At 50.5% G+C, this 27,813-nt stretch overlaps 1 protein-coding gene across 2 annotated transcripts in view; it reads right to left on the reverse strand.

The window, feature by feature from the left end:
* The window catches only part of DIP2C (disco interacting protein 2 homolog C), a 377,981-nt gene extending 350,714 nt beyond the window's left edge, over window positions 1-27,267 (reverse strand). The window contains exon 1 of one of the 2 annotated variants that reach the window (XM_081098294.1): window positions 27,046-27,267. In XM_081098294.1, the coding sequence (XP_080954420.1) occupies window positions 27,046-27,130 (85 nt within the window). In that variant the 5' untranslated portion in view covers window positions 27,131-27,267. The remainder of the gene's footprint in view (window positions 1-27,045) is intronic. The other variant, XM_081098295.1, reaches the window with a different exon arrangement.
* Window positions 27,268-27,813: the final 546 nt, after the last annotated feature.

Here is a 27,813-nt window from a genome sequence, read left to right on the forward strand (position 1 = left end):
AATTTTGGCTCTAAAGACAGTTTTGCAAGAATAAGCTTGAGAATCATGTTATCTGACCATCTCAAGCCTTATGCATGAGTCTCCCAACTAAGTCCTGAGCCAATAGAAAGTGACGTGTAAAATGTGTAAATGCCAGCTAATCGAGGTGAGGGGAAGGAAACTGCACTAAACATTTTATGGGGAGGGGGGTGGGGGGTGAGGGGGAGCGGGGAGGGCAGACTAATTTGGGGGTGCTGAGCTCTTAGCTGAGGAACATCCCTGAAGCCTAAGACCTCTGAGAAATTCGAAGTACCCGGCCGCTCCCTCCCCAGATTCCTTCGTCATTCCAGGCCCCTGCGGAAAGCAGCAGTGGGCTTCCCACAAAGACAGCTGCACTGGGACAGGAGGAAGAGTCGCCCTCAGAACCCTACAGAAATCCCCAAGTCAGCAAGCGCATTCTGAGCGCCTACAACTGCCCAGGACACGAGACAGGATGCAACAGGAAGAGGTAAATTCCTGACTTCTGGGGATTCCACATCCTCGTGCATCAAGATCTAAACTGCGGAAGGACAATTAGAGCATGGGGATTGAGACGACTTCTTGAGCCCGGTGGGCCTTTAATGGACAAGTGGGGCTGAAGGCGAAGTATATCCATTCTCCAGTCCTCTGGAACCACGCAAGGGGCTAACCACCTTACGTCCTTACACCCAGTCTGCCAGAGTAGTCATCTGTTGAAAACTACAGTAAGAGCCCTGGCTAGTGTGCTCAATGGTTGGAGTGTCGGTCCGCAATCCGAAGGGTCAAGGGCTCGATTCCCAGTCAAGGGCATTTACCTCGGTTTCAGGTTCCCTCCCTGCCCACGGTTGGGGCTTGTGTGGGAGGCAATCAATCGATGTGTCTCTCTCACATCAATAAGAGTCATGATTCTATGACTAAAACTTCCCAATTCAGAAATATCAAGAACACACTTCTTTGGGTAAGAGAAAGATGTCCACTGGGATGGGGACTAGAGCACTTCATAAACTGCTCAGGGCAAGGCCAGCAACTCAAAAAAGAGACTCTAAATTGTTCTTTAACTTGAGAAACCAAAGTTTAAAATCGTGAAGAGCTTCAGGAAGAATGATACTAGACGGAGGAGATGCTACAATGCTCTTACCTGGATGGGACACCCTGCTGTCCTGTCTGGGTCAGCAGGTACCTGAACACAGGTGTCACTGTACTACACTGCACCAGCTATAATATACAGCGCTGTGCTACACTGCACCAGCTACACTACACAGCGCTGTGCTACACTGCACCAGCTGTACTATACAACACTGTGCTACACTGCACCAGCTACACTACACAACGCTGTGCTACACTGCACTGTGCTATACTATACAGCACTGTGCTACACTGCACCAGCTATACCATACAGCGCTGTGTTACACTGCACTGTGCTATACTATACAGCACTGTGCTACACTGCACTGTGCTATAGTACACAGCGCTGTGCTACACTGCACCAGCTACACTACACAGCGCTGTGCTACACTGCACCAGCTATACTATACAGCGCTGTGCTACACTGCACCAGCTACACTACACAGCGCTGTGCTACACTGCACCAGCTATACTATACAGCACTGTGCTACACTGCACTGTGCTATAGTACACAGCGCTGTGCTACACTGCACCAGCTATACTATACAGCGCTGTGCTACACTGCACCAGCTATACTATACAGCGCTGTACTACACTGCACTGTGCTATAGTACACAGCGCTGTGCTACACTGCACCAGCTATACTATACAGCGCTGTGCTACACTGCACTGTGCTATAGTACACAGCGCTGTGCTACACTGCACCAGCTATACTATACAGCGCTGTGCTACACTGCACCAGCTACACTACACAGCGCTGTGCTACACTGCACCAGCTATACTATACAGCGCTGTGCTACACTGCACCAGCTACACTACACAGCGCTGTGCTACACTGCACCAGCTATACCATACAGCGCTGTGTTACACTGCACTGTGCTATACCATACAGCGCTGTACTGCACTGCACTGTGCTATAGTACACAGCGCTGTGCTACACTGCACCAGCTATACTATACAGCGCTGTGCTACACTGCACCAGCTACACTACACAGCGCTGTGCTACACTGCACCAGCTATACCATACAGCGCTGTGTTACACTGCACTGTGCTATAGTACACAGCGCTGTACTACACTGCACTGTGCTATACTATACAGCGATGTACTACACTGCACTGTGCTATACTATACAGCGATGTACTACACTGCACTGTGCTATACTATACAGCGATGTACTACACTGCACCAGCTATACTATACCGCGCTGGTTGTACTATGCTATCATAGTCTCTAGTATACTATGTGCTCTATTCTATACTGTACTGTGCTCTGCCCTGCTCTACTGTAATACACTGGAGTATGGGCAGTTATATTTTCATGGTATCTGAGTTCTTTTTAAGTCCAATACTCAAATGTGATTCTTATCTTTTAAGAAATAATGTTTATTATGATGTAAATTCACACTTCACTATGATCTGCACCTTACCTATCTCATCTAAGCAACCAGTTCTCACAGCCAGGCTTCTCTGCCTGCTCACAAGGCGTTTGGAGGTCCTGGTTGTCAGTGAGGACGGGGGTGAGGCCCGCAGTAGTAGCCCAGAAAAGCAGCACCCGCACAGCATCATCGTCTCGCATCCAGGACCCGCAGGCCCGCCCTGTTGAGGGCGCACCAGGAGGATAACCAGACTCTTGTCAGTGGACACCAGGCATAGCACACAGCGACTCAACAGCAAGGCAAGCCAAAGCTCGACTGCTCACAGAGACCAGGAGAAAGCAGCGTGGGTGCTGCTGACCGACCGACCACCGCTGCTCTAAGAAGGATGCGGCCAGGTTTCCACGCAGGCCGGCCGGGGATGTGATGCAAATGCTCTGGGCGTATAGAGAGAAAAGTGAACCGGGTCTGAGAGCCCCGCCCCCGCGCTGGCCAGGTCAACAGGAGAATGAGGAAGAAACCCGGTGGCATTAGCCTGGCACAGTGTGAGTGCGACATCAAGTCCCCGGGAAGTTCACACAGTGTTTTGTTACCAAAACACTAATCATTAACGTGCCTTGTCAAACCAACGTCACCATTAACCACCTGCATGTTAAGCAGCAGCATCTGTCACGTGTCCAGGAATCGTTCACAATGCTTAGAACAAGGGGGCATCGGTGTCACTTTTATTATGGCATCAGTGACGCCCCTACGCCCACTCAAACCATTAACTCCCACGATGCAGGCAGATGTATTTTATAGACCTCTGGGCGCTGCTACCCCACGGTGGGCCGTTCACAATTTCCTCCCCGAGAGAAAGGCTGGCCGATTCGGGCACAGGCTGTTCAGCAACATGCCTTCCACAGAGGACTTCACCAACTTAATGCACACACAGTCACACACACATACACACACACCCAGAAACACACACACACACGTACGCACACACAATCACATCCACACACCTGTTCACACACACATTCACGTAGGCACACACACTCAGGAGCCCCATCATGCCATTCTATAAAAAGGGGCGCATCCCCCCCAATGAACCTTCTTGAAATCAGTGAGCCCACTCTGCTGGGGTCATCTCTCAATTCCAAATAATGAGGCCTCATCCAGACCGTCTTCCCCCAAATTCTTCAACTAATTCTGCTCATTACAGTCCATGTCACCAAAGATGTGTGGTTTCAACTCAGACTGAATGTTCTCATTCTCTTCGTTACCCCAGTAACAGCGAGGATGCAACAGGGGACTGTGTGACAGGGGGCCACTTATTCAGTGTAACTTCCTGGGTCCCGAGAATGTTTTCTCCATCCGAGAAATTTCCTCCTGAATAAAATCATGCGATAATCCTTCCCTTCCTGCTTGTTCTTTCCATGCCCTTCCACTGCCCTTTCATCATCCCAGAAACTAAACCCCAGTTGTTTAAAACTGAAGGAAAGGAAAGAGCCCTCAGAAGCAATCCCCCCGCCGAGGGAAGCAGAGGGGCCGAGTGTTCTTTGGGGGGGATGCACAGAACTGAAAGTCAGGATGTCCCTCTCGAGCCAGAAACACCCCGAGGGCAGGCACATTCGTGAGCCGGCCCGTCTTCCGTGTCCGAAGCAAAGACTGTTTTCTTCGTCCCTATTTCGCGAAGCTGCCATGAAGGAAAGTGAAAGACACAGCACTGTAAACAAGAGAAAGAGAGGACACCTCTTTTAAATGTGCGTCTGCTTTGCAAAGGACATGAGTGCATGACCCCTCATGAGAGAGCCATGAAGATGCTGAGCCGTCGTGAGACTCTACAGAAATGCACCTCTTACAGCCTCACCAGCCAGGTGTTCCACACACCCCAGGAACAGCCACGGGGCCAAGAGTCACCAACAGGTGCTCAGCCGTCACCTGTGCAGCGGGACCAGGAGCTCCCACCACAACTTCTAGGAATCTAGCTTGCAACATCTTCACAGCTAACCTGTCACAAAAACACAAGGTTGCAAATGCCGCAGCCCACGCACTGAGACACACCTAACCAGAAATAGAGAACATCACCCCGGGGTCAGAACACACCAGCCAGAGCCCTGAAGTCCTTCCCAGCCCTTCCCTTTCCTTTCTTCAGCTCCATTCACCCCGACTCCCGTGTCATGATGATGATGACAATGATCTGGGCATAATAATTAAACGATTTCACAACGATTCCAAGATCTTATTTTCCATGAGGACTTACCACCATTGGTTTGTAAGAATTCCACATTTCTCTCCCTTAACCCAACTACCCGGCAAGGGCTTGCCCTCAACCCCAGGGGTCAAGCGTCCCTCCCAGGGCGTTTCTCCCTCCCCTCCCTGGATCACCTTCTCTCTTTTCCACCCGGAGCACTGAGCGTGAGGTGAAGCCTGCTTTGTAGGTTTGACTGCTAAGATATTTGTTATTTATTAGCAGAGATGAAAGGACACATGCAGAACTGAAGAAAGGCAGGAGCTAAATGCAGACACAACGCGGACACAAGGTGCATATTGTTCCCGCTGGATGCCGCTGGCTCAGAACCGCGGGCGTAAATCACCATTCCCTCACGGAACTAGGCAACTCGGGAATCACATCCCCAACTGAACTCAGGACCTCAGCTGCAGGTGCCTCCTTCCAAACGCTGGGCAGTGGGGAGACGCCGTGGGGACCCTGACGCTGGCGAGCTGCTTTGCAGACATCACGAGAGACACGCTAAGAGTCAGTCACCCATAATAAGCCAGAATCAAAGCACACGGCGTTCTGAAATGCACAGGCACATTCCAGCTTAAGGGCCCTTCGGAATGTCCCTTTGTTCTGAATGAACTTACAATAACAGCAATTCATGGATACCATGGGCAAGTGAATCCGAGGGGACCTGGCTCCACTGGTCCACACTCTTTTATGTATTCCAGCCGCTCCCTCCACCAGCCCTGTCCTGGTCTGCAGGAATGCTCACTCCACCTCACACACACACACACACACACACACACACACACTTTCTTCCCCGCCCCTCCCCCACCTGCACTCGGACATTCACCATCCCCGGGTGCCACACCGGGGAACAGCCCTGGGGCTCGCCCGGTCCTCTCCTAGACCCCCCACCCCCCAGCAGGCTACTCCTCAGAAGCACAGCCTGGATCAGCTCATGATCCCCTCCCAAAACCCTCATGGTTCCCCCATAACCTGACGGCTGAAGGCATCCACGTCCAGGCCTCCGTTATGGTCACACATATTTTATCACCCACAGAGCTCATAAGTGACATACCTGCGTTCTCCCTAGGCCAGTGATGGCGAACCTTTTGAGCTCGGCGTGTGAGCATTTTGAAAAACCCTAACTTAACTCTGGTGCCGTGTCACATATAGAAATTTTTTGATATTTGCAACCATAGTAAAACAAAGATTTATATTTTTGCTATTTCTTTTATATATTTAAATGCCATTTAACAAAGAAAAATCAACCAAAAAAAATGAGTTTGCGTGTCACCTCTGACACGCGTGTCATAGGTTCACCATCACTGCCCTAGGCCCCCAGTTCCTCCTATAGGAGCTGTATGGAATACCCGTATACTTCTAAGTTGTAATTGAATGTGCTTCTTTAAAACAAACTTTCCTGACAGTTGTGGCATTGCCACAAAAATGAACTGCTGAAACACGAGAGCTCATGAGCTGCAGCATAGGCCGGGCGGCCGCCTCCCGGAAGCAGCGCCCAGCCCCTCCCCGCAGGCTCAGCGATGCCGCAGCCGCTGAATTCTCCCGCGCAGGCTCTGGGCCGCTGCTCTGTCTCAGCAGCCGAGCCCCATCTGATCAGGAAATAGGTGTGTTTGCTCCGAAACCTGTTTGTGCCAAGTGTACCTGTAACAGACCACTGAAGCCAATTAAATGTGACGCCAAAAAGAGTCACTGATTCCATGAAAACAAAGTGGGATGTTTTGCAGCAAGTTGATATAAATTAGGATAAAAGTAATTTTTTAAAATATATTTTATTGATTTTTTACAGAGAGGAAGGGAGAGGGATAGAGAGTTAGAAACATCGATGAGAGAGAAACATCGATCAGCTGCCTCCTGCACACCCCTAACTGGGGATGTGCCCGCAACCAAGGTACATGCCCTTGACCGGAATCGAACCTGGGACCCTTGAGTCTGCAGGCCGATGCTCTATCCACTGAGCCAAACTGGTTAGGGCTAAAAGTAATTTTTTAATGAAACATAATGTTGCTTTCAAATTAGGTGTGGGCAAAACAATGAAAAGAGTGTGGGAGATAGTAATACATGTTTCAAACCTAAGTCTCTAAACCCAGGTGGGTGTCCGTCACCCTCCATGCCAATGGACGGAGAACAAAAGGATGCGAAAATAGCTCCCTAAGTAAAAGGGTTTTCTGAAGGGTCGGGAGGTCACAAGAGCCTTTAGAAAGGGACCTGAGAGTCTGCCTCCCTAGAGTATTCTTCATGGAACATAGACCCGCAGGCCCGCAGCAGGCCAGAGGGCCCTCAGACACACAGACTGCGGGTGCCTTGTAGCCCGCAGGCCGCACAGCTACGCACACACCTCAGGGGTGTGCATCCAAAGGGTTTCATGTCTGTAAAACCAAGATTGCACCAATTTCCGCCTGAACAGGTTGAATGCAGATGCCCAGAGGAGAGCTGCTCACCCAAACATCGACACTCAGCCATGTTTCAATCACACGCCTGGATCTGCAAAAATGAGCAACAGCTATTAATCGGGTGATGCCAACCTGCACGTCCCACGGTGCCACAGAAAGCAGTTCTCCGCCAGGGGTAATTCTGCGGGAGTGAGGACACCAATGGCACCTAACAGGTGGAAGCACGGTGACACTAAAGGTCTTACGACACATAGGATGGCCCCCTCCCGCCCCGTTCCTCGCCCCCCCCCCCCCCACCACAACTCCCACACACACAAAGGGTCCTGGAGCCTGAGTCTGAGAAACCAGACCCAAAGGACTAAGTGGCTTTCCCCCAGCTTCATTGCGGTGTGACTGAGAAATATAATTGTATGTGCTTACATTGCATGCCCTGATGATTCTTTTCATGCATCTACATTGTGAAATGATCCCCAAGATCAAGATAAATATGTGGGACAATGGACACGTTCATTAGCTCCCTGTGTTGAGAATGCCTAATATCTACTCCGAGTAACTCTAAGTCCGTATAATACTGGATGAGAACTGTGGTCGCCACACTGTACATCCCAGCAGTTACCATCTTACACCTGCAAGTCTGTGCCCTTTGACCAACATCTCCGCCTCCCCCAGCCGCTGGTGGCCACCAGGCTGGATGCTGACCTTGAAAAAGAAAACAGAGCTTCGAAGATGCAGGTTTCCTGGACACGAGAGAAATAAACACAACGTTTCTGAACCACTAGTTCCTCTCCATTTTTATTTTTTTTTCCATTTTTATTTTTATCTCCTTTACCACTCTGGATGACTTGTAACGTATACATATATATTTTTAACTGTATAAATGTTATATATTTGTGCCTTGATTTCACTTCTCGCTTCATTCTATAAATAAAACGTACCTTTTTTTTTAACCAAAAGAAAAAAGGGAAGGGGTAAATAAATAGCAATGCAATCTAAAGTAAGATGTGTAAATGTACAAGTCCAATAATGATATCTTCTAGTTAGGAAAATATTTTTAACAATTCCAGACTTCATATAGAGACTCTAATATATGAGTTAGCTTTTCAAAAGAAAACAGCACATACGCAGTTGCCGGGGCGATTCAGAGTCCCCACTAACAGGAGTCCCCACTAACAGGAGTCCCCACTAACAGGAGTCCCCACTAACAGGAGTCCCTGAGCGTGTGAAACGCTGCCTGGTGCACCCCGGCCCGAGCAGGGGCCTGACGTGCTTCCCGCTACTGTAGCTTCCACAAAACCATCGGTCGCGGGAACCAGGCAACAAGCAGGCAATTACATCAAAAACAAGAGCTGAGCTTCCCTCCGGTAGGACCTAATGCGAGGAACATGCCACAGATCTTACATGGGACTCACACACCCTGAGGGCAATCTGCTGCCCCAGGTAAACCACCAGGAGGGAGTCGCTCACAGGGACCTTTTCCTCCCTCTTCAGAGGACCCATGTCCTCACTTAGCACCTGTATGGTAGGTGCTTGAGCTCCCAAGGGCTCGCAGTGGCCACGGAGGCAGACCGCGGGGAAGGGGACCGTGACTGCAGAGCGTGCTGCCTGGCTGGGATGGAGCCGGTCAGCTCCGGACAACCCCACTCCTCTGCGGTAACGGGCGGGCAGGGGTGTATGTGAAATAGCAGGAGCTCACATATCGTAATTCTGAATTTCGGCTTTCTTCAAACTGGCCTTCCAGGAACAATCATTCTTTTAGCACCTACTGGGAAAGCTGAAAATACAGCATAGGACACCATTACCTACCCCTGAATGCCTGCACAGCCAAGCTCACTGAGCCAGTGAGTCAGGGCTAAACCAGAATTCCCTGCCTCCTGCTGCTCTTCAATGATTAACTTCAAAGGAGTGGGAGGAGCCGCTGCCTCCCAAAGGCTGGCCAGCGCGGTGGTGCTGGACTCGCCTAGGGACATCCCCTGCCCCCACTGCAGACGGCGATTCTGAAGGTGGCCTTAGGGACAGGGAATCCGTTTCCAGGTGATTGCAATACATGGCCAAGTTTCTGCACGTCAGGAAAGGACGAACAGGAGGTCAAACAGCGCTGAGGTCAGCGTGGTGGCCCAAGTACCTGCCCACACCTGCTGGAAGTTTCAAGCGCAACGTCAGTGACTCCTGACCTGGCCTTTTGCAGGCGGCCCCCGGGGCGGCCCCAGCCTCAGTGCCCCACCCATGGGTCTGGGTCTGCACAGGGGGCAGGCCAGGGGACAGGCAGCGCTTTCATTAAGGTGCGCAGTCAGACCATCTTGCTCCCCAAGCCAACAAAGAGAGGGGGAACCCCCCCAACCACCACGGGCACCCCGCAGACACAGAGCCCTGAGGAGCTGCACCCCCACACTGGGAGCAAACAGAGGGCTCGGCCCCCAGGGAAGAGCCCGGAGGAAAAAAACCACACGGGAAGGAGCACAGACTGCCTTCCGGGGCATGGGAAGGGAACAAGGAAACATTTCAGTGTGAATAAAAACCATTTGTTTGTAATGACTAATCATTGTCCTGGTGTGCACTGCCAACATCTTCACCATTATTTCAGAGGATTGATGCCGTCGATCATAATTTTCATTCTTCCGGAATGCCAAAGCTCTCTGTTTCAAAACACACGTGGAAATGCGTCCAGGGAAAGGGAGGGTGCCCTCCGCTCGTTCCCCGGAGGACTCCGCCCTCCACGCACAGCCGACCTTCTGCTGACAGACGTGGGATTACGGTGCATGGTGTTCCGTAATAAGCAGGTTTCTCACAGAGAGCGCTGTCCGATTCTCAGAGTTATACGTGTGACAAAATGAGTCTCTGTGGTGGGAGGCCGGTGACTGATATTTGCACTTTTACTGATCTTGGCTGATAAATCCCAGGCTTTCAGGAAGACAGGCCGGGCACGGAGCGGCAGCGTTCTCAGGAGGTGAGCCCACGCAGGTGCCAGGCGGCGGCAGAGCAGGGGGCTGCAGGCAGGGGCCCAGGGAAGGCCGGAGGCAGGAGGGGGCTGTGAGCATGGTCCCGGTTCGGCTGTGAGCATGGTCCCGGTTCAGTGGTGCTCTGAGGAAAGGCCTAAGCCACTTACTGCCCTTTTTCAGTTTATGGACTTAAAAACATCTGTCTGTCAAATATTACGACGCTAAATGCCTCACCTTCAGGCCAGCATGAGCCCTGCCGGCGGCTGGGTCCTCACTCTCCCAGGGGACCCCTCGGCCTTTTCACCTGAAAAGCAGGCCTGGCTGCCAGGCAGAGGCTGCCCACAGGCACCCACCCTGCCAACAACACAGCAAGTCCACAGCACGCCACGAAGAAGACTCATTCTTTCCTGGAAAAGGGGAAACTCAAAACACAGCCTGCTCATCCTCACTAGAAGGCAGACAGACAGAGGTGTTCTCTGATCTTAAAAAGCGGGTCTTTCCTTCACAGCCTGGATAACGGAAGGTTTCCGCCTTCTCAGGGTCACAGCACATCCTGCCACCCAGGGTCACAGTGGCCGAGGAGTGAGGAGGGGGAGGTGGGGAGCGGGTGCTGGGGAGGGAGACTGGCCTCCTGGGGGACGGGACCCTCCCTGGCACCTTCCTCAGAAGGAGCCTGAGGATGAGCATCCCTGCGGCCAGACAACCAGCTCTCTGCACCCATGAGACCATCACTGGTCAGTGAGGGGCGAAGCCATCACGGTGACAGGCATGCAGCCTGCAGAGGTTTAAACGTCCCGCTGAGCCGCAGCGTGGAAGAGGAAGAGGGTCCTCAGAAAGAAGAGGAAACTGGGAGGGAAGGTAAACAAGGCTCCATAGGCATCTGGAGAGGAGGGGCCCCCGGGGGCGGGGGCGGGGTGAGGGGGGGCAGTGTCAAAATTCAGGGCAGGAACCTCTCAGGATGCATGTCACCCCAACTCAGCCAACACCCCCACACGGCTGCTTCCTGACCTGAACCGCACAGGACAGGACACGGGCACTGTGCACACCCTCATACCACACACACCTTGCACACTCACAGCACACACAACACGCACCGAATACACACAACACGCACGCAGCACACACACGGAAAACCTGGGGGCAGACGCTGTGTGTCAATGATCCCCCCGGAGCCCGCCTTGTCGCGCCTGCAAGGAAGCAAAGCCTTGCTGGGAGAGGGCCTGCGGAGAGAAGAGACTGTCGCTGACAGGTGACCTCTAACTGGTGACCTCTGCAAGTCCCTGCACCTCCCGCTTCCATACGCCGGCTCAGAGAGTGAGGAGGTTGAACAAGGTCATCTCCAAGGTGACAGCCTCATATTCAGGGCTTAACTTCCTACTCAAAATCACAGCGTCAAAGTTTGTCAACCCTTATACAGTCGCTCCCTTGGATGGCATGGACATAGAGATGAAAGCAAAGAAAAGCCCCAATCGCATGAGCCTCTGAAAACTAGGAAAGGCCCAGATGCCATCGTCCCATTAAACTCAGTGCCCGAGACCCCAGGCCCCATGCCTCAGCCCAAAGCCAGCCAGCCAGCCAGGCAGACTGGGGTCAGAACTCTCACCCAGAACACAGGAGCCACAGGCAGCACTGCCTGGCAGGGCCTCGCTGAGTGACAGCCCACACCCAGCACAGCTGGCCTCGGCCCCTCTGCAAAGGCCCGGCCCATCTGCCAGCCCTCAAGGCCCAGGGCCTGCGGCCTCCCCAGCATGCTGAGGCCCTCGTCACCCAGCCGCTCCTGCTAAACCCGGAGCTCTCCGAGCTGAGCTCACGCGCCTGGCGCTCAGCTCCACGTGGCGCTGTGGTGGGTCCTCGCGGTAAGCTGTCTCTTCCATCTGTGCGGAACTTCCCCCGGCCTGTGTCCTGTCCTCCTCTGCATTACAGGAGCGACGGTCACCACCCCACAGCGTGGACTACGGAACCGCACTCAAAAACTGCCCGTGCCGAAACCGGTTTGGCTCCGTGGATAGAGCGTCGGCCTGCGGACTGAGAGGTCCCAGGTTTGATTCCGGGCAAGGGCATGTACCTGGGTTGCGGGCATATCCCCAGTGGGAGATGTGCAGGAGGCAGCTGATCGATGTTTCTCTCTCATCGATGTTTCTAACTCTCTATCTCTCTCCCTTCCTCTCTGTAAAAACTCAATAAAATATATTTATAAAAAAAAAAAAAAAAAAAAACTGCCCGTGAAATACGTGCTTAAGGAAAGAAAAGACAGCTCGAACGCTCAGAGGGCAAAAGCAACCTCTGCCTCACAGGGCTGGGCCGTTCAGCTACGTCAGCGGTTCTCCACCTGTGGGTCGCGACCCCTTTGGCGGTCGAACGACCCTTTCACAGGGGTCGCCTAAGACCATCCTGCATATCAGATATTTACATGACGACTCATAACAGCAGCAACATGACAGTTATGAAGTAGCAACGAAAATAATTCTATGGTTGGGTCACAACATGAGGAACTGTATTTAAAGGGCCAGAAGGTTGAGAACCACTGAGCTACGTGCTCATCGACTCTATTTAGTATTAAATAGTAAACAACACGCTATATGGCAAACTTACTCAACCTAATCTCCAGAGAGCATTTGTTTCACTAGTTTACCCCCTTCGAATCAGCCAACACATCCCTTTAGGAACTGTAGATTCTACGTACAAAACGGAAAACGGGGCAAGCACAGCTTTCAGGGTATGACAAGCGCCAGCTGCTCTGTCAAAAGGTTACCCCCCCTCCAAACCGGATGGTCAGCTGCTGTTCAGATGGAAGCATCTTTGTCATCTGCTCCGTGAGTTATGATAATACTCACACTGACATCCCATTTTATACCACTTCAATGGGAGGCATTCCCAGAGGCCAGGATCCTCAGGGTCCCCCACAGTAACAAAACACAATCCACACTCACACGCCGGGGAGGGGTGCTTAGGCGGCGACGTGTGGCTTATTTAACCGCTCTACGTGATGAGGCAGGCGTTCAGAGCACAGGCACATGGGCTGGTGGAGTCATGAGGAGGGCAAGGAAAGGTCAGCCAAAGCCCCACAGAAAAAGGATTAAAACTGTCCACAGACCGTCCACAAAACAGGTGATACTTGAGCAACTGAAATTTGTTTGGAGCTGTCTTGCTCAAAAGAAAAAGTCCTTTCCACAGTTACAAAAGATTCACAGCAAGCAGGACCCACCACACACCACACGCTGAGGGCCTCTGGGTCTGAAAGAAGACAAAAATAGCAGAAAGGGTGGATGGATAAGAAGGAAAGAACATGGGAGAAGCGGTGACCAAAGAAAGACCTTAGCATTTAGAACAACGTGAGAAATGGAAATTAAATTCACCATTACCGTTATCAGCTCATAAAAATCAAGAGTTAGTCCAAGTTACAAGTAACAGTGTTAATGCTTTCCTCTGGAACACTCTATATTATGAGGATAAATCCAAAAGTAAAACTAATTCACAACACAGTATAATGATCCAGCCATGGATAACCACATTAAGACAATCCACTGAAAGTCAAATTGTATCTTCCTTTAAAATTGGGTTATGATGCAGACAAGGGGCAGCCTGCGATGTGAAATACTGAAACTGGCAAATGATCTTGTTTCCGTGAACTGGGCCAACCATGGCCTGGTGAGGCCAAGAGGGAGTGGCTTTCGCAGCTTACGGAACAGGTGCCATCGCAAATATGCAAAACGACCCGACTGCAGAACTGATGCTCCATGTTTTCTGTTGAAGCGAGTCACGTGGTTTCCGGTATGTAGGGAAGCATTCGCTCCACTTTTGCAACAAAGTTCATGGTAAATGCAGAGCACACAAAACCAGCTTTGTTCTGGGATCTGTTTGCTTCATATGACAGGAAAAGTCCTCGGGCTCCTGATGCCGGAACATCTGTCTCCATTGGGAGGAGCTACATGCTTTCTGGCTGAGCACATGGGAAACGGCACTGTCCAAAAACAATATTCAGAAGGCCCCTGTTGTAGGAAAAGACGTCACACGCACACGTGTGTAACGACCATCTTGGATACATGGGTTAAAAAATCGGGTGCAAACATGAATAATCAGGGAGTAGGGAGGGGACACACTTGTAGAGGTGGATGTTCTAGAATATTCTAGAGACACTATCCCAGGATGGGCACCTGTCACACAAGAATCTTTATCTGTTTTAGAAACAAGTTATTCCTGCTAACATTGACCTGGATCAAGATATTTTTATTTACTTAAAGGAAAGAAAGATATCAGATTTATCCAATGAGATTCTCTAATCACTAGGTTATCTTCACAATTCTGAATAATCACTAAATTGCTTCCTCTCAAGGGTCTAAAAATAAAAAAATAGGACAACAAAAGACAGCCACAATCCCAACCACTTTATTAAGCATATTATGGTTATAAAAATAGAGGACCTTTTCTGAGACTACAGGTTCCCAAAATGTCCCTCACAGAATTTTGTGAGGCAGACCTTGGAGCCTTCGAGGGTTCAGTTTCAGACCACCGCCAATAAGCGAGTGTCGGATAAAGTGAGTCATCTTTTGCTGGTGGTGGGTCTTGCCTTCAATTTGCAAAAAAAATGCAGCACTATAAATTTTGATAAAACAAGGAGTGCTTGTACCAGTAATGGCTCGTAATCAAGGGAACTGTTCTATCAGGTGGGGAAATTCTATCATTTAGGGTATATGGAAGTAAATGCATAAAAAAGAAAAATCACGGATACCATGAAACTTGCCATCTTTTAAAGACTGTATTTCCACCCTAGCTGGTTTGGCTCAGTGGCTAGCTAGAGCATTGGCCTGCGGACCAAAGGGTCCCGGGCTCGATTCCGGTCAAGGGCACACACCTTGGTCGCAGGCTCCTTCCCAGCGCGGGCCCTGGTTGGGGCTCATGCAGGAGGCAATCCATTGATGTGTTTCTCTCACATTTCTCTCATTCATTGCAAAATCAATGGAAAAATATCCTCAGGTGAGGATTAAAAAAGAAAGAAAAGAAAGAAAAAGAAAAATTGGATGTCCTACTTGGGATCTGCCTAACTATCTGCAGGAGTGAGGGCCTCCCCTGGGAAAGCTATCATGTGACAAGCAGGTGACAGTAGCGGCAGAAAGAGTTCCAAGGGCAAAGCCGGCGACTGGGCCAGCTAATTAACACTTCCCCTTTTTGAGGGACAAGTGTACTTTCGCTCAGGCTATAAGGGGTGGGCAAACTTTTTGACTCGAGGGCCACAATGGGTTCTTAAACTGGACCGGAGGGCCGGAACAAAAGCATGGATGGAGTGTTTGTGTGAACTAATATAAATTCAAAGTAAACATCATTACATAAAAGGGTACGGTCTTTTTCTTTTTTTAGTTTTATTCATTTCAAACGGGCCAGATCCGGCCCGCGGGCCGTAGTTTGCCCACAGCTGGGCTAGAAGGTAGTATCTGTCATACATTTAATGCAACGCACAGTGAGTAATCAGTGAGTGGTGGCTACGAAAATACGAAAATACGTAAGCGTCCTCCCCCACCACGGAGAGAGCAGACTTTGTTCACAGATGTCTACCAGTACTTGCAGCCTCTGATTCAGAGGTCCTCGTTAGGCACCACGCATCCCTACAGACACCAGGCCGGTTCTCTGGGGACCAGAGACAAGCATGGTTCAGGTGCATCAGATGTGGGCCCATCCCTGCAGGAGCTGGAGAAGATCAGAACGGGCACTCCGCGTATAAAAGCACTCCACATCACATAAAAATCGATGGCCTGTGAGTGATGAGTGGCCGCCTGAAGGTGCTCACCATCACCCCTGGTTAGTGTAATAGGGAAGCTCTGAGAAAGGCCACTCTTTTCTGGGAGAGACGCTGAAGAGGTTATTCCTGGAAACTCATTCAGAATATTTTCCCCAGACACAACACAACCAAGAATTAACAGCATTGTCTCTTGACCAAAACGATCGAGATTTCTGATAAAACCGTACCATATCCGGCTTCCTGATTCTAAAGGTTGCCATCCAGAAAAGTTAGCTCAAGGGGTTGCGTTTCTTATGTTTTATCTTCCAGGAGAAACATAGGAAATTTTCAAGCATTCAGAAAAAACGTGAGGAGCGGTACAGTGAACACCCATGGACCCACCCCGAGAGGACAGACTAGATTTTAAATGCAAAGTCCTAGAGGCAGCCAGCCAAGAAAATGTGCCGCAGAAGCCTCCATCCCTCTGCAACAGCGGTTCTCCACCTGTGGGTCGCGACCCCTTTGGCGGTCAAACGACCCTTTCACAGGGGTCGCCTAAGACCATCCTGCATATCAGATATATACATGACGATTCATAACAGTAGCAACATTACAGTTATGAAGTAGCAACGAAAATAACTTTATGGCTGGGTCACAACATGAGGAACTGTATTTAAAGGGCCAGAAGGTTGAGAACCACTGCTCTACAACCAAGTAGAAGAAAAAGCCAGCCTTTTCCTCACTGACTTGCTGCTCGAGGTGGGGACAGACTCCTGAGGAGGGGCCTGCCACTGCTTCCCCTTCCGAGGGTACCCACAGCTGGCACAGAGCTCCGTGGGCTGGTCTCAGAGGAGAAGCCTGGATCCCCCCAATCCTTGATCAAAAGAAAGCACGCCTCTCCCAAGCCCTAAGGCCGGCCAGCTCACCCAGGACACTCACACTGTGTCAGGAAACCACGGTTCTAACGCTCATGATGGCTTTCCAACCATGTGAAATTCAGCCTCCTCGCCTGCCCAGAGAAGAGAGCATCCTTTCCTTAGAAAATACTTTCAGAGGACTAAAAAAAGATCAACAGGAAAGCTACAAGGCACCATGCAACTGCAAGGTTCATTTTACATCTCAGTCTCACGGAACGCTGGTGTTCCAAGTACCACTCCCCGCCCCACATTTCTCAAGAATCAGTCACAGTTATCAAAACTGCCCCGTGGTCCCACTGACGCAGTCAGCCCCGTGTGTCAGCTTCCTATCCCTGGGGAGTGTTCTCCACCAGCAACCTCCACCCCCCGCCAAATGGCAGGGCCACCAAGGGGCCCCCACCCTGCCACCCTCTGCCCACCTGCCTTCCCCAAGGCCTCGCTCTCCTATAGTCACGGGACACAGAACACTCCCTGAAAGCCCCCATTTTGCTGACACACTTTCTAACGAGAGCGCATTTCATCCAGAATCCTATCTGTGTCAAACACTAAACAAGTCATCAAGGAAACAAACAAAATCAAGGCTGCTTCCTGCCCTGTGTCCAGGGCCAGACCTTCCTAAGAACAGGGAATTCTAAAACACCAGCAGGCACTATACATGCCTCTCTAGCATGAGATCTAAATAACCCATCACCATCTACAGAGGGAGGCGAAAAGAAAAGCGCATTCTACTTCCGTTTCACGTTAATTTGTGTACACGCAACTAAGAGGGAAAGAACGCTCCACATCTGGACTCTGGTATCAGAGGCAAAGCAGCCCAGGTGCCATTTCCCATTTGGCCCCGTGAACGACAATGCTGTGGTCGGTGGAGGAAGCCCGGCCACTGCAATAAGATTATGTTCACTGGAACTGAGCAAAATGAAATAATAAGACCACCCAGCGTTGATACAGCGCTGCCACAGTAACGTGTGGGCAGAGGGGACCATTACAGTGCACATTGGTAATACTAGGAACAGGTTCAACCCTGGCAAGTTGACAGTTATTTCCTTGGCCTTAAATGGGTACATATTAATGACTTAAGTTTAATGGAATCACACCCTTGCTTAAATAGATCCTTAAAGATTACTTTATATTACTAAATCTCAACAGCTTTTAAGCATCCATTGTATTTGCCCAAATAAGAACAAAAGATGTTTCTGAAGCCTGATAATGCTCACTTAAGAATCTAGCATAAAGTCCAGCTCCACTTTATTACTTCATGTTACTCTTAAATTGTCAGTTATTATACACTGGGGGCCCCTCAGCACGGCCTGTACCCTCTAGCAGTCCAGGAGCCCTCCGGGGATAAGCTGGCAGTCAGACATCCCTCTCGCAGTCCGGGACCCCTCGCTCCTTACTGCCCACCTGCAGCAGGGGTGGGAGAGGCTTCAGCCACTGCCACTGCTGCTGCACTAGCCAGTCATGAGCCCAGCTTCTGGCTGAGCAACGCTCCCCCTGTGGGAGCGCACTAACCACCAGGGGGCAGCTCCTGCGCTGAGCATCTGCCCCCTGGTGGTCAGTGCGCGTCATAACAACCGGTCGTTTGGTTGATTTGCATATTACGCTTTTATTATATAGGATAATTGAAGCCATAATTTCTGCAATACCATTAAGTTCACATGGGGGCAGGCTTAAAACTCTATCTCTGGTTTTTATTTTAAAAGAAGAAGCTTATGAGAGTTGATCTCACTCACAGTCACAAACCAAAGGTGCTTAAGGCAGAAGACCGCCAGAGGGACGGTAAGGACAAAGTCCCAGGACATCCGAGGTGTCTGGCAAGCTGGGACAGGGCCTCTGGCCGTGCTGCCAGGTCACGCCCCTGCCCCTCCCCACTTCGGCAGGAAGTAGCCTGGCCTCTCGGAACTGCTGCAGGCTCCAGTCATTCCACCTGTGGCCGGCAGCCCATATCCATGTGCAGGTGTCATCAGACATGATGAGAAGAGGTGTCAGCTGGCCTCCCTCCACACACACTGATGCCACGTTCCACGCACGTCTAGGAGGGGATGTGTCAGAGTCACAGCTGGTGGTGTTCTGTGCTTCCTCGTCAGTCAGCAGAGAGAGGAGGGGGACTGCAGCAGAAGCTACCCAGGCAGCTCCTCCAGCAACTCTCACTGGAGGTCCAAGGTGGTCTGCAGCTGAACCTCATAGGACACCCTTCCCAGATGCACCTGCAGCAGAACCTAACAGGACACCTTCCCAGGTGCACCTGAACAGACCCTAACAGGACACCTTCCCAGGTGCACCTGGACTAGAATCTGAGCTAGGACATCCTTCCCCTACTTTTCTCTTGAAAAGCAAAGGAGCTAAAAAAAGGTAGGGGTGGTGGGGGGGTGGCGGGGGAGTAACAGGCTTATTGACTCAAAAAGGCCACCAGGAAGAAACAAGTTTTATCTTTAAAAAGGCATCGCAGCTCTGAAATTATCCCAGTGCAGGGTAAGTGGCCAGGCAATTGTTAAGAAGTGCAGTGATTCCTCTCAGAAGAAGTAAAAGTGCTTCCCACACCCTGCCGGCACCTTGGGAGGACTCCTCCCACTTCCTTTCTCCTAAGGCCACTCTGATAGTCACTGTAACCCCTAATCCTGCGAATAAACTGGGGGGGGGGGGGGGGGAAGCACTAGGAGTTGGAAGTACAAAGAGCTCATCCCAGCAACTGGAGGAGACTCAGAGCAGTCGTGGTATTTACCAGGCAGGCACTGTGACACTCACTGCCTCTCTGGTCCTCGTGACAACCCAGCTGACAACTCAGGAAACTGAGGCAGGGAGGACGAGCTCCCTTACCGAGACAATGCTGTAAGTGGTGCGACCAACAGAGCCCTGGACACACCCTCTGACGTATGAAAAGCAGGAAGACTTTGCAGCAGATCAGACCTTCAGCCCAGAGAAATCTCAATATCCTCCCACAAATCCCCGCAAATAGGAAGCAGGAAGACTCAGAGATGCGAGCAGCACAGAAGAAGGTCACCCACAAGTGAAAAGTGTGTTTTGGGGCTTAAATTCCTAGTGTCATATAATCCAGCCCCTCAAACTGACGGCTCCTGAGTGAACCTGTCCTTCCTGAAGCATTTGGCTAACTAAGCGGTTTCATCTGTTCCTTTCCCGTGACAATATCAGGCTTTGCAACTGCTCTGAGATACACTTGACATCCTTATATGATGACTTAAAAGCCACATCTTTGGCAGCATATGGGTAATGGTAACACTGCACAACTGGCCATGCCTATTCCAGTGATGGCGAACCTTTTGAGCTCGGCGTGCCAGCATTTTGAAAAACCCTAACTTAACTCTGGTGCCGTGTCACACATAGAAATTTTTTGATCTTTGCAACCATAGTGAAACAAAGACTTATATTTTTGATATTTATTTTATATATTTAAATGCCATTTAACAAAGAAAAATCAACCAAAAAAATGAGTTCGCGTGTTACCTCTGACACGCGTGTCATAGATTCGCCATCACTGCTCTATTCGTTTACTCATGAAGACCCAGAAACGTCCAGGAAGGTGAAGTCATAACAGCTTCCATTTCCATATTCATTTCAGGAAACTGACCTACAGAATCTATCTGCCCAGGAAGCGTCTCTTGATCCTTCCTCGGTGGGTGGTCAGGGTGGATTCATGCCACCTTCCTCTTCATGGGGAAGTGAATCTCAGCGTGGGGAGAAAGGGGAACGGGAAATAAAACCAGGATGCAGAGTAGATGCTCCTATTTTCCTGAGTGTTAGAGTCAAGAAATGAGGCTCCTTGTGCACGCAAGGGAACAAGCACAGCTAATCCACAAACGCACCTGGGAAAGTCCCGATAGGTCATTAAGGGCCTCTTCCCTCCCTAAGCTTTAGTTGTTGTTTGAACTCCTGAAATATGGCAGCAACATTTATAAGACGTTTGGTCAGAACACACGCAGAATCACCCTGAAACTTTAGAATAAAGTCTCCCCTGGGCAGGACTCAGTGCCCAGAAGCGAGTCAGGCAGTGGAGGCCTGCCTCCTCCTCCCCACGCACCGGTGGAAGCCTGAGGCTGTGCATCTGAAGTAGCCTGTAAGGAAGAGGTGAGATGTTCAGGCAGTTTTTTTATTTTAAATGTTACAAATTTTCTCTAATAAATAGAAAAATCTATGACTTGACTAACTAAGCAATTCAGTAAAAACATAATAATAATTGTGCGTGATTGCGGACGGGTATGCAAGGAATCCCTGGCTCTGGTGCTGACACAACTAGCTAGATCTGCCCATGGTCTTCAATCTCTTCATTAGGCACAGAAACAGTTCCAACCTAAGAAGCAAAAGAAAAACAAGATTTAAAACCAGCAGCCCAGAAGAGTAAGACCTATTTTACCTACTATCAATCAAAGACCATCACAAGCTTGCATAGTTTTTCCCGTGTTCCATACCTACTGTGCAAACCACAGTAAAGAACTCTCTCAATTTGTAATTCACACAGCACAGGGAGTCCATGTTTCTATGCAAGGGTATCAAGAGAATATTCAAAAGACAGAATTCAATAGCATTGCATAAAACTAAATAGCAAACCCTCCCTCTCTTCCCCCCACCCCCCAAAAAAAGTCTGCTTGTTGTAATTTTGACTTTGACAGCTCAGTATCTCAGCATTTTCCCACTCCATTCATCTCAAAGGCTTATTAAAATGAATACTCCAGCCCGGCTGGTGTGCCTCAGTGGTTGAGCGTCAACCTATGAACCAGGAGTCTCAGTTCGAATCCCGATCAGGGCACATGCCTGGGTTGTGGGCTCAATCCCCAGTAGGGGGTGTGCAGGAGGTAGCCAATCAATGATTCCTTCTCATCACCGATGTTTCTATCTCTCTCTCCCTCTCCCTTCCTCTCTGAAATCAATAAAAATATATTTTTAAAAAATGAATACCCCAACTGGGACCTGAAGACAGAAGGGCAGCATCCATATGCTCAGAAGTGAGAACCCCCATTCCTTGTCACACTGGCTCCTGCACCCCAGCCCCTTCCTGGGAACCCCAGTTTGCCTCGCCTCTCTGAGATCCCTATTTATTATCATCAGGAACAAATCGGTGCAATTACTTCTTTTGAGAGGTGACAAGTTTTTGACGCTCTTAGCAGAAAGAAGAACAGAGCACTGGCAACAAGAGTAGGCAAACTTTGTATGGAACACCAAAAAAATCACAAAAGAAAGACAAAGTCAGCCACCTTGGAAGCAGAGGTAGGTGTACAGAGAGAGAAACCGGAGGGTGAGGAGAGCACCAACTCAATGAAAAGTGGCCGGAAACCAATCACATCACACGAGGCGCTGTCCACGCTACAGCTGATGACACGTCCCTGATTCCCAGGATAAATACTGATGTGCAAAACTAAATCAACTCACTGCACCAAGAATCTGCTTTTTTTTTTTTTTTAAGGTGCCTGAGTAATTATGAGAAGAACTAGAAATGATCTTACTAATATGACTAGGAGTTGGACTGGTGAGTCAGTCCATATACGTGACATCAAAACCAAGATGATCCGATACATTCTCTTTGCAATTCAGAAGAATGCTACTACTCATCCCCTAAATCACTGCTTTTTAAAAAATCAACTCTAAAAAAAGAGACAGCCATTTGAAGAAGGCTGGGAGGAGGAAGACAAGAAGTGACTCATAGCATCCAACAGCTTGTAGCCTCAAACCATAACAAGAATATAAAACCCGTGGGCCCAGTCTAAAACAAAATAGAGCTGTTGTTACGGCTTTAACCTCATAAAGTTCAGATCTAAGCAGGAGTACAGCACTGCAAATATCTTATAAGCATTTGGAGCAGTGTTACAGATCTATGCCTTAATGTGTGTGTATGTTTACTTTCCTAGCTTCCTGGCCAAACTTGACACCTATATTAATTCATAGAGAAAAGAACTTTCAAACGGAACGATTTTCATAGCTCTGAAAAACTCTTAGAATTCAAGTCCACCCACTTCAAATCCCACACATGTCAATGCTGCCATCTTATAAATATTTTTAATGCAGGTAACAATATTTTACATTCATCAGGCCGAGTACTCCACTTCCCTCACCGTGATACCTAGGGACCTAGGGCTATGGGTGAGATGGATGTAACAGAGTAAACACATTTTGTAACTATCCTGAGATCTGATTCCAGCTGGAGTGGCTCAGGGGCCCCCACAGCTTCTATTTCCCTCCCTCTGCTGACCCCTTCCCTTCTTCCTCGCCCACTTACAACAAATTATCAATGAGACTTTGGGGGGGGGAAATTTTTTTTTTACACACTTGTTTTCCAGAATCAACTGTTTCCTTTCCGTGAGGAGAATATACACAAAGTTTGGGTGGCATTAGAGACAGCTGGGTCTTTGCTTACTGACCTCAGAAGGTGGTCCTACGCTTTAAGCTTCCACAGAGCTGTTAGCTCTGTAGCATCAGGGACCTCCAAGGAAAGAGCAGGGGCTGGAAAGTGGGTGGGGGGACGGAATTCGAGTTTAGAGCAAAGTGTATCTGTTATCTTGGGCCCAATAGCCCTGGAAATGCCACCCCCTCCATCAAGGGTGGGGAACCTTTATTCTGCCAAGGGCCATTTGGATATTTATAACATCAACTTAAAATTTAGCCTGCTGTATTTGGTCAAACATACCAAACGATTTCTCCAGCCTCATAAGCTCCCCACCCTGCCCTAAGTGCACACACCTTCCAAATGCCACCTCATGAAGATCTTACTCTTTGGTGACAGGCATGTGCAAGCTGCTTGTGCGCTGCTCATCTGCAATTTTTTAAAAAAAATTATTGGTTCCTTGACTAGCACAAAAGGCTGACATTTCAGTTAGCATTCACCTCCTTCCTCAAGCAGATTCGTACTTACTAAGAAAATGTTCAAGTTGGACTCTATGATGGAATAAAATGAGCCGTTAAAGTAACTGGGCAGATTAATCAGCCAAGCAGAGCATGGGCTGAGTACCCCCCATAAGCAGAAGGTAGGGAGTAAGTAGTTAATACCAACAACTAAAAAGCCACAAAGGGTTTGACATGCCGTATATTTTATAAAGACGTCTCTTGTGCAAACAACAAATCCTTCGCAGGCTATATCACAAGGCAATGTCCCTAGTTCTACCAAAGAAGAGCCCAGCTGCTCCTGAAAGGGTGGGGCGAGTGCCTCCTGTGTACAAGCATCATCCATTCACAGAGAAACTTACTGCTCAATCTCAATCAACAAACGAGTGTTTTAAACAAGACAAGTCTGTCTTTGAGAAGTTTTCTGTTTCCTCTCTACTTTCGTATTTCCATTTAAAGTTATCCCTTAAGCCAAATGCTTATTCACTTATTAATGAAACTACCTGGGGGCCCTCTTAAAGCCAAGAAGAAAAATGCAAGATCCCAAAAGCCAAAAGAAGGGAAGAAAGAATGATCTAGGAAAAGGGGTGTCGGCCACTCCACCTGGCATCCTGCAGCGGACAGCTCACTGGCTGGCTTCCTCCCCGGCTCACATTCAATCCCAAGTATTTGAGCAGACCCACCATCCCTGGCCCCACAACACCGACTGTAGCTGCTAGTACCCACAGGAGGGGCCGCCTGCCACATCTCCTGTTCTCTGCTGACGAGGCTGTTCTAAGGGAAAGGCGCTGGCTTTCCCCAGTGAGGGGAGCACTGGGTCGTAACACACAGCAGAGTGAAACAAGGAGGCAACCAGCAGAGCAGGAATGTACCCTGAGTTCTGCAGGCAATGGCCCCCCAAAATAAAATAATATTAACATCAATAGCAATACCCAGCAGACAGTGCAACCAAAGCAGGGCCACTGTCTGCAAATCCCAATAATGAGCACCATTAACCACCCACAGGCCACGTAAGAACTTTGATAGCCCACCCTGTTTTTTCAACCGACGCGATGCGCTGAAAACAGACTTGTTTTTTCCATCCTCCTCTATAGGAAGCGAGCACTGAAAATTCCACATGTTTCCACAATTTTTTCCAATATTTCCATGAAAACTAATTTAAAGAATCCTCTCCCCATGAGTCCTGATGGAACAGGAAATGTGAAAGCAATATACTTAAGTAATTCGGCACGAAGACTTGTTTTAACTTTCCACTGTGGAAGCAGGTACGCTGGGGCATTTTTTAAGTTCCAAAATGTAGAGAGACACAGCTTTCTGATCCTTCCACTCGTTGGTTTCTCCTGAGCAATACTGGAAAACAAACTGGTTCATCTCATTTAAGCCAGTAAAACCGCTTATGTGCTTATAAGACCTGAAATTCCAAAGGACCTTAAAGAGCAACTCTATCAACTCAGCAGGGACAAAGCAAGACAAGGGGGTAGGGGTGGCACAGAGGGGCTGAGGCTACACCAGCCGATGCCACAAACCTCTGATCCTTTCATTCTTCAGGCCAGGCCTAGCAAGGCTTATGTAGAAAGAAAAACAATAATGTGCTTCCTGAATGCAAACACACACATCCCTTTCTCTGCCCAGACACTCAATGAGAAATTCATTAAGCCCTTTTATAAAATCTGTTCAGAGAATGGGGTTGAGCACACATTGGTCTAAAGTGGTTTTGCCATCCTCTGGGCAGCAGGAACATATTACTCACCCTCCGAGAGCGACAGCTGGTGGCAGGTGAGTGCCACCGAGCAGGGCAGTGTGTCCCATGTACACGTTCGTAAGGGACCATGAGTGACCGCTCCCAGCATAGGAGGGGGCCGGGATGCACATTCAAAGCACTGCCCCAGATTCAGAGAGGCAAATACGAGCTTATTTCCAGGCTGACAGGGGGAGGTGAGCAGTGCTGTGGAGTTCAGGGGCTCCCCTTTGCTAACAGAGATACCGTGATGACACTTAAAACGGACTTGCTTTTTCCATCCTCCTCTGTAGGAACTGGGCACTGAAAATTCTACGTGTTTCCACAATATTTTCCGATGTTTCCATGAAAACTAATTTAAAGAATCCTCTCCCCATGAGTCCTGTTGGAGGAGATGCAGACAGAGCAGAACTGCTTGTTTGAGATGATACATGGGTGATGGGTGCTGGGAATCATACAACAGCGGTGAGGATGACAGACTAGAGCTCTGAGGGGCTGATGCGTGAGGGAGAAAACCCATCTGAGCATCGACACAATCAAATAACTCCAGCAGATGTTTTCTAATACAGACTTCATCCCCTCGAGCACTGTCCACAGCACACACTTTACCCACCACTGTACATCTCAACAGTGTTCCCCCGGGGGCCTACTCTGTATGGCCTACCTCTGGGCCCTCTGGGGTACTAGCGACGCCCTCACATCTTCAGCCAGGTGGAACAGTGTCTGCGCAGCACAGAGTCCAGGAAGCAGCCTCCTTCTGCTATGGGGCTGTTAGACTCTACAGACCATAGGGATACCCTGCAGAACCCCAGATCTGACATAGAGACATAGTCCGTGGACCACGGGAAAGGCAGCTAACACCTCGCCACAGCCCCATCCTTTATTCCCTTCTGTGCCCTGCAAGTGTTAAAAAGGAAAGCATAAAGTCAACATCGGCTCCTCCCTGCTGATGAAATTGGCACGAATGAATTTACTTTCTGGCTGCCGGCCCTCACAGAACCGTTACACACACACACACACACACACACACACACACACACACACACAAAGTTCACCACGCTGCATGCTCCAAATATAAACCCGAGACCGCGGCCCCTCCCCACCCACCACAGCACGTTAGTGGCCTTCTCAGGGTGAGCCGGTGAATACTGAACAGATATTAAACATTAACATTTTGGAACTTTAGTGGGTGTTTTTTTTTTTAAGGCACAGCAAAACCCGATCTAAACTTATGACAGTTGAGCACATGATCCCATCATTAAGAGCAAATAAGAAACCGTACATAACAGTCCATGAAATCACGGCAGCAAATCTGTCGCCAATTCCAAATCCGAGGGATGAGCGCCAGGCAGGGAACCTGGCCTGAGGTAGGAGGTTTGCGAGTCTCCCACCCTTCGCATCACAACACACACGAACAATAGTAGCGCCAGCTTCCCCGAGCCGTAGTAACACCAGGATGGCTGGCACATCGGGGTTCAAACCCTCAAGTCCAACGACAAGTTTCGCATTAGAGCAAGGCCGGGGGACTGCAGGCCGAGCGGCGCGAGACGTCCCCAGCCTGGGCCGCGGGGGCAGCGCGCGGACGCGCACAAGGACACGGGCCCGCCAGGCCGGCCGCTCCATCCCGCGCCCCAGGCCCCGCCGCAGCGCAGCCCGCCGACGACGCGCCGTGGCCCGGGTGGGGGCCGTGACACGCACCGCGGGGACCCAGCGCCCCTGAGACCATGCGCCCGCCCGCCCGCCCACCCCGCAGCGGCCTCCCGGCGACAGCGCGGCGCGGCCCGGCCGGGCCTGTTACCTTCCGACAGCTCCAGCTCCAGCTCGGCCAGCCGCGCCCGCACCTCCAGCGGCAGCGCCATGCCCTCCAGGCTGCGGTCCGCCATCGCGCCGCGCCCGCCTCTTTGTTTCAGGCCGCGGCTTGGCCGCTCCAGCGATCCCGGACCCGCACAGAGCGGCGGCACCGGCGGGCAGCGCTCCTCCTCCGGCGCCTCCTCCGCGCGGCCCCGCAGGGCGGCCTCGCGCCCGCGCCCCCGCGTCCTCGCGCGCCCCCGGCCCGGCGCGGTCCCGCCGCGGCTCGGCTGCTCCACCGGGTGCTCCCCGGTGCGCGCGGTGGCAAGGGCGCCAACAGGGCGGGGGCTACGGGCGGGGGCGCGCACCAGAGGCGGGGTATGGGGAGGGCGGGAGCGCAGTGACGGGGGCGCGCACCAGGACGGAGGCTGCTGGCGGGGCTTGCGGGGTGCGCTGGGGGATATGGGAGTGGGGGCGTGCGGATGTTGCGCGGTGCGGGGAAACGCGCCAGGACCGGGGCGCGCACCGGGATGGGGACGCGCACAAGGGCGGGGATGGGCGGGCCAGCTCAGCGCGCGTTCCTGGAGCACACGCACGGGTCCCGCGGGCCCTCCCCGCCCCGCCCCAGGACCTGGCTTCCCTCTGGCTTAAGGCAAAAAATACCTGCTGGATCCCCCCACCCTCCCAGGTTGAAACTTCAAGTATTCTGGGTTTTCAAGGGCTGAATTTTTTTTATATGAATAGTTTGGGGCGTTGGACGGGACAGTGTGGGCCATGA

This window comes from Myotis nattereri (assembly GCF_964212035.1).
Source record: "Myotis nattereri genome assembly, chromosome: 1".
Taxonomy (NCBI): domain Eukaryota; kingdom Metazoa; phylum Chordata; class Mammalia; order Chiroptera; family Vespertilionidae; genus Myotis; species Myotis nattereri.